Source organism: Alligator sinensis, unplaced genomic scaffold (genome assembly GCF_000455745.1).
Source record: "Alligator sinensis unplaced genomic scaffold, ASM45574v1 scaffold707_1, whole genome shotgun sequence".
NCBI classification, from domain to species: Eukaryota; Metazoa; Chordata; order Crocodylia; family Alligatoridae; genus Alligator; species Alligator sinensis.
Window position 1 is genome coordinate 1,467,018 of NW_005842065.1, and position 7,482 is coordinate 1,474,499.

Genomic DNA, 7,482 nt, shown 5'->3' on the forward strand with positions numbered 1-7,482 from the left:
CCAACCCAGAGCCTGGCAGAGGGGGGTGTACCACTGAGGCTGGGGGGTGGTTGGGGCTCAAGTCACCATGGGGAGGAAGACCATGATGGCTGCAGGACTGGCCTCTGCCAACAGGGAGTGCTGTGGGGAGGGGGCAGGACTGGCTATGAGTGTGTGTGTGGGGGCGGGTGTCCCAAGTACCCCAGGTAGGAGCTGCCTGCTGGGGGGCGCTGGGTGCCCAAGAGCCCCCCTGACCCAGCACCGGGTGCCTGCAGGAGGTGCAGACAAGCAGCAGATGGATGCAGAGCTGCGCAAGGAGATGATGGCCATCTGGCCCAACCTGTCCCAGAAGACCCTGGACCTCCTTGTCACCCCCCACAAATGTAAGGACCCCTCCCTCTGCCATGGGCAGCGTGTTCTGCCCAGATCTCCCACCTGTCATCTCTTGCCAGGAGTGGCATGTCCCATCCAGACACCGCCCCCTCCTCCCCAGGATCGCCCCCTCCCTCAGTCCACCCCACCCCACAGGGGCAGCACTGCTCAGTGGTGCCTGGGTGGGGGCATGCCGAGCTGGGAGTCCAGCTGCCTGGGTCCTCATCCCAACTCTGGGAGAGGATTGGGGTCTAGTGTGGAGAGGTGGGAATCAGGACTCCTGGGTTCTCTCTGCAGCTCTTTGAAGGAAAGGGTGGAGGTGGGGTGGTAGAATGGGGGTGGGGAGTGGTAATGAGATTCAGGACTCCTGGGTTCTTTTCCCAATGGGGGCCAGAGTGGGGGGAGGGACCAGCCCTGGGGGATGTGGGGGCAGGGTGGGGAGGCTGCACCAATGGCTCTGGGCCTCACACTATCTTTGCCCCACCCCAGCTACAGACCTGACGGTGGGGAAGATCTATGCGGCCATGATGATCATGGAGTATTATCGGCAGAGCAAAGCCAAGAAGCTGCAGGCCATGCGGGAGGAGCAGGTACTGAACCCCAGTGTCATGCCCAGCCCTGCCCCCTCCATCACCACCTTGTCTCAGTTTATCCCGCTGCAGGTCCCCCATAGGGGCTGGGCGCAACCCCCCTCTTTGCCTCCTAGTTCCCTTTCTCATTCACCCCCCGGTGTCCCCACAGAATCGGACACCACTGATGTTCCAGCGCATGGAGCCGCCATCTCCTGGCCAGGAGCGGGGTCCTGGGCAGGATGCACTACCACCCCCTCCCCTCGACCAAGGAGGAGGCTTGTAAGTTCTGGTGGGCCTGATCCTGCCCCCCCTCCTCCCCAGCCAGGGATCATGCCCCTCCCCCCACAGCACCCCCTGCAGGGCCAGGCTGGGGCTGAGGGGCCTCAGACCTGCCCTCCCGTCCCACAGCGCCCCCTGCTGATGGCCATGGGTCGGGCGGGGGGGCTGGGGTTGATGGGGGCTTGTTGCAGGGGGCACGAGGGCGGCATGAAGGAGAGCCAGTCTTGGGTGACGCAGCGTGCCCAGGAGATGTTCCAGAAGACGGGCACCTGGAGCCCTGAGCGTGCCCGCCCCGATGATCTGCCCAATAGCCGGCCCAGCTCCCAGGTGCCCCCTGCCCCCATCCCGAAGTGCCCCATGGTGGGGAGGGGGAGGACTGGGGGGTGAGAGCAGGAGGGGCTGGGAGCTCGGATGCCTGGGTTCTCTCCTCAGCTCTGAGAGGAGATGTGGGGCTGGGAGGTGAAAGCAGGAGGGGCTAGGAGCCCAGATTCCTGTGTTCTCTCTTGGGGCAGGTGGGTGAAAGCAGGGAGTGCTGGAAGCCTGGACTCTCTCCCAGCTCTCGGAGGGGAGTAGGGGCTGATGGGTTAGAGCAGAGATTGTAGGTGAGAGCCCGGATGCCTAGGTTCTCCCAGGACTGGTGGATTGGAGCAGGGAATGGGAGGACAACAGGAGCCGGTATCTGGGCCCCAAGAGACTTGGGAGGTGGGGCATGAGCTCAGGGACTCCTAGGTTCTCACTTGTGGGGAAGCCTCCTTCTCTTCCCCCACTTAACACAGAGCTGCCCCCTGCAGTCGGTGGAGATGCGGGAAATTGGCAAGGACGGCTACTCGGACAGTGATCACTACCCCCCCATGCAGGGGCATGGCCGAGCTGCCTCTATGCCACGGCTGCCTGCCGAGAACCAGGTGAGGGCACCAGGTGGTGCTGGCTTAGGCTGGGGGGAGACATTGAGACCCCCCACAGCTCCCTCAGGCCCTTCCGCAAGAGCTGCCAGTTGGCTGCCACGTTCCAGCATTTCCCCAGCCAGGGGTAGGGGGGAGTTCCATGCTGTGGCATACCATGATGGTGCTGGGGCCTGTGGGCTGGGGACACATGTGTCACTACCTGCACCAGTCCCAACCATGCATGCTGCATGGGACTCTGGCGCCTCCATCTTGGGAGGAAGCAAGTGCAGTCCCTAGCACTGGGTAGCTGCAGGGGGCTGGGCTGCTGTGGTGGGGTGACAAGATAGATAGGGAGCAGGGGGGTCTGGCACCCTGGATGCCTGGGTTCTCTGCAGCTCTGGGAGGCAAGTTGGGGCTGGGGGATTTAGAGCAGGGAGAGTTGGGAGCCCAGATGCCTGGGTTCTGGTCCAGCTCTGGGAGGGGAGTGGGAGAAGGTCTGGGAGCCTGGATGCCTGGGTTCCCTCCAGCTCTGTGGGGGGAGTGGGTCCTTCTGGGTAAGAGAGGGGGTGTTGGGGGGAGGTTGTGAGCCTGGACACCTGGGCTCTCTCACTGTGCTGTGGGAAGGGAGTGAGGGGTTGCTGTTTGAGCAGGGGGCAGGAGCCCAGACACCTGGGTTCTCTTCCCGTTCTGCTTGCCCCCAGTGCCCCCCCATGAGATTTCCCACTTCCCGCTGCTTCTATCAGGCTTGTGACATGAGCTTCCCATGTTGGCATGGCGCATGCTGCCTAGCAACAGGTGGGGGGGTGCAAGGGAGGGGTGCTCACCCCATCTCTCTTAACAACAACACCCCAGTGTGGCTTGCAGGGGGGACGAAGGGGGAGGCGGTAATGATGACGCATGAGCTGGGCAGTGCTGGGCTCAGCATGGGGCAATGGCATCGAGCCGCACGTGTGTGTGAGCGTGAGGACACGTGTGTGTGAGCATGAGGACACGTGTGTGTGAGCGCTGCACCAATACACTGCACATGTGTCCATGCAGGGCATCCATGAAGCAGGGTGAGGGGGTGCTGGACACCTGGGTGCCCTCCCCGCTCTGGGAGGGCAGTAGAGCTAGCAATTAGAGCAGGGGGAGCTGGGAACCTGGACACCTGGGTTCTCTTTCTGTTTGGAGGAGAGGAGCAGGGCATGCTGGGAGCCCAAATGCCTGTGTTTTTTCATAGCTCTGGGAGGGCAGTACCGCTAGTGGTTAGAGCAGGGTGGGGCTGGGACCCTGGACACCTGGGTTCTCCCTGCTCTGGGAGGCGGGAGGGATCCAGCACTTAAAACAGGGGCATCAAGACTCTGGACTCCTGGGTTCTTTTCCCCCACACCACTTTCATCGCTGGGTCCCTGCAGGCTGGAGCTGAACAAGGGCCAAACCAGAGTCACTTCAGGACCTGGAGCGTCCGCACTGGGAGGAAGGGGCAGGGGGCTCAGCCTGCTTTCCCCTTGCTGGCTAATCCGGATTCACTCCAGAGGGGCCTGTGTAGATGCTTATGGCATTGCTGCTCTGGTTGGGGGGGGGCTGATCCCAGCCCACTGGGGCTATTGCTGGGGGCGGGGGGCAGAGCTGGGCTGCAGCTTGCTCTGGGGCTGGCGCTGTGTTGGGGGGGTGCCGGGAGCATGCTGGGGGGTCCTGCCGTGCTGCTGTCCCCTGTTCCCTGGTGTCCCTCCCCATCTCATCCCCCCCCCGTATTTATCTCCTGTCTCTCTCTCTCCCTCTCTGTGTGCACCGCCCTGCCCGGCCCCCGCAGCGGAGGAAGGTGCGGCCCCGAGGAAATAATCTCAGTGTATGTACCGCCGCAAGGCCCCCCAGCACCCTCCCTACCCCATGCCGTGGGCTCGTCCTTGGATGGATGGACAGATGGACACAGTCCATGGCTTGTCCATTGTCCCTGACTGCCACCTACCTACCGTCCCAGCTGTCTGTCTGTCTGTCTACACGTGTGCGTGCGCACATGCGTGTATCTGTCTGTCTCTGTCTATTCATCTATTCGTGTGCGTGTCTTTCTGTTTGTCTGTCCCTGTCTATCTCATTTGCTGTCTGTCTGTCCTTATAGCTGTCTCTCTATCTATCTGTGTGTTTGTCTTTGTCTCCCTGTTTGTCCCTCTCTGTCTGTCTCTCCCTTTCTCTGCCTGTCTCTGTGTATTTCTGCCTATCTACCTGTCTCTCTGTTTGTCTTTCTTTCTCTTTTTGGCTGGTCTGTCTCTATCTCTATTTGTATGTGTCTTTCTGTCTGTCTCTCCCTTGAGTTCTCTCTCTGTCAGTCCTCATACCCCATTTCTATCCCCACCCATCTTTCCCCATTCACTTCCTTTCTAGGTGTCCATCTGTCTGTCCATCTCTCTGCAGCCTATATTTCGAGGCCCATAATCACCCTGCTCTCTCTGTTTGTCTGTGCCCATATGCCCTCCATCTCTCCCCCAACCTGCTTCCTCCCCAGGTCCTTCCCCCTCACTTTTCTGCCCCATCTCGTCCTTGTGCATCAGACCGGCCCCACGGCAGAGTCCTGTGCCCCGGCACGGCCCTGCACCCCCTGCCAGGGGATGCTGTACCAGGCAGCCACAGCCTTCAAAAGCAGCATGGTGCATACCCCCCAGTCCAGCTCTGTCTGCTCCTAGCAGGGCTCCTGGACCCCCTACCCCAAGTGGCAGCAGGGGGCAGTCTCTAGAATGGGCCCCTCCAGCTGAGCCTGGAGGCAGAGGGCAGCCAGCAGGGAGCAGCCAGTGGGGCTCTGTGTCTTGGGGCAGCACCCAGCAGCCCCCATCCTGACCAGGGAGCTATGCATTACTATGTATTAGATATATTATGGTAGTGCCAGGGACCGGCACCCTCTTGACTATGCCCCTAATGTGCAGGGAGCTGTACATTTGTATATTAGATGCATTACAGTTGTGCCAACCACCCACTAGCATGACCAGGATGTGCAGGGAGCTGTACATTACCATGTATTAGCTGTATTATAGTAGTGCCAGTCACCCACTAGCAGGACCATGATGTGCATTACTATGTATTAGGTATATTATAGTATACCTATATTACTGTAGTGTTAGAGACCCTCCTTGGTGCCTCCTTCCTGACCAGCTGCCTGATGTGCAGGGAGCTGTACATTTGTATATTAGGTATATTATGGTAGCACCAACCACTCACTGCCCTGACAGGGACCTGCACGTGCCGGGATCTGTACTTTTTGTCTATTAGGTGCAGTGTGGTAGTGCCAGGGACCTGCCCTCTCCTGACCAGTTCCCTGATATACAGGGAGCTGTACCTTACTATGTATTAGATGTATTATGGTAGTGCCAGAGATCCTCCTGACATGCAGGGAGCTGTACATTCATATGTTAGGTGTGTTGTGGTAGTGCCAACCACCTGCTGTCCTGACCAGGACCTGGATGTGCATGGATCTATATATTCTGTGTATTAGGTTATTACAGTAAGGCCAGGGATGTTGACTGGGCAGCTTGATACCCACCCTGGGCACAGGGCAAAAGGGCATCAGCCTTGGAAGAGGGAGGAGGTGGGGGGCAGGGTTAAAGAGGTGGGTCTGAGAGCCAGGACGCCTGGGTTCTCTCTCTGGCTGGTGGGATCTGCTGGCTAGCAGGAGGGGGAGCCAGGACTTCTGGGTCCTTTCCCAAAGTAGAGCATAGACTAGCGATTAAAAAGGCCTGGGCATCCCAGTACTCCTGGGTTGTCTCGTTTAAATGGAGCGTGGCATGGTGTGGTGTGGCATGGTGCCGGGACTCCTGGGTTCTTTTTTCAGTTGGTACGTGGGAGCAGAGGCAAGACCTCTTGAGTCCCAAGGCTGTTGGTGGGGGAAGCAGCCTAGAGGCCCTGCTCTGTGCCTTTGTTTCCCCATCAGGCCAGTGGAGTGCACTGGGGCTGAATCCCAGATGTCCCTAGGGGAGGTCCATCCCTCCATGGACTCACCATGTCCATGTAACAGCTCCATGGGTTGTTGGGGGAAAGGTGTGTGCTCCTTGGGGGGTGGGAGGGATCCCAGCCACATCCCAGCACCCACGGCCCTGGTGCCCTCTGTGTCTCCATCTCTCTCTGCACAGACTATCCCAGATGTCAGCCCCATGAAGCGCTCGGCCTCAGTGCTGGGGCACCCGCGGGCCCGGGGCATCCGCCTGGATGACTACTCATTGGAGCGCGTCCCCCCCGATGATGCACAGCGCCATCACCTGCGCCGCAGGGACCGGGACCGGGACCGGGACCGGGACCGTGCCCACCGTGCCTCTGACCGCTCACTGGGCCGCTACGCAGATGCTGATGCAGGTCCGTGGCTCCCTCAGCCCTTGGTACCCCCTTGATCCCCTGACCCTCATGCCCCACAGCTGTACTCCCCGCCAATGTCTCCCAGTGCCTGGCCCCTTTCCATGATGCTTCTTGGTGCCCCCACAGGCCCTGGCCTCTGATGCCCCCTGCCCCCGCCAAACCCCTGCCTTTGCGTCCCCAGCCCTGGCCCCTGACTCTGGTGACCCCGCAGCTCCCTGAGCCTGTGCCATCCCACCGACAGTGACTGCACAGCAGATGCTTTGGGTTTCTTTTTTGTGATGGCACGGACCACGATGTGGGACACTCATGCAATAGCATGGCCTATGCTGTGAGTCTCTTGTGCAAGTGCATGCCAGGGCATGGGATTCCCACATGATTGTATGATGGGCTGCAGGACTCTTGTGCGATTGCACGGCCCAAGTCATGGGTCTCTTGTGCAATTGCACGACAGGGCACAGGAGTCTTGTGTAATTGCATGACAGGGCACAGGATTCTTATGCAATTGTATGGCAGGCTGCAGGACTCTTGTGCCATTGAACAACCCAGGCCACAGGTTTCTTGTGTGATTGCATCAGGGCATGGGACACTTATGCAATTGCATGACGGGTCGCAGGATCCTCATGTGATTGTACAGTCCAGGCCATGGGTTTTGTGCAATAGCACAATAGGGCATAAGAGTCTTGTGCAATTGCAAGATGAGGCACAGGAGTCTCATGCAATTGCACAGCTGGGGCTACAGGTCTCTTATGTGATTGCACGACAGACCACAGGTCTCCCATGTCAGGGTAGGCCTTGCATCACCCTCTTCCCCCACAGCCAACATGATTGGGTCTCTCCCGCTGGTTCCCAGTGAGCTCCTTACCTGTCCCACCCTCTTGGCAGGCCTGGGCACGGACCTGAGCATGACACCGCCATCGGGTGAACTGCCCCTGAAGGAGCGTGATGGGGAGCGTGGACGCCCCAAGGACCGGCGACATCACCACCACCATCACCACCATCACCACCGGCACGAGGATGGGCGGCCTCGCGACCGTGACCGCCGCTGGGGTGCCCCCTGCCCCACCCCCCTCATCCTCTAG

General features: G+C 59.9%; 1 protein-coding gene across 1 annotated transcript; it reads left to right on the top strand.

Moving 5' to 3' along the window:
* The first annotated feature begins 1,178 nt into the window (after window positions 1-1,178).
* LOC106722184 (voltage-dependent P/Q-type calcium channel subunit alpha-1A-like) lies at window positions 1,179-7,482 on the top strand. Its single transcript, XM_014519803.1, has 5 exons — window positions 1,179-1,202; window positions 1,994-2,107; window positions 3,879-3,914; window positions 6,184-6,403; window positions 7,286-7,482. Exons 2-5 carry the CDS (start codon window positions 2,003-2,005, stop codon window positions 7,480-7,482), a joined length of 558 nt encoding a protein of 185 aa, XP_014375289.1. The 5' UTR covers window positions 1,179-1,202; window positions 1,994-2,002.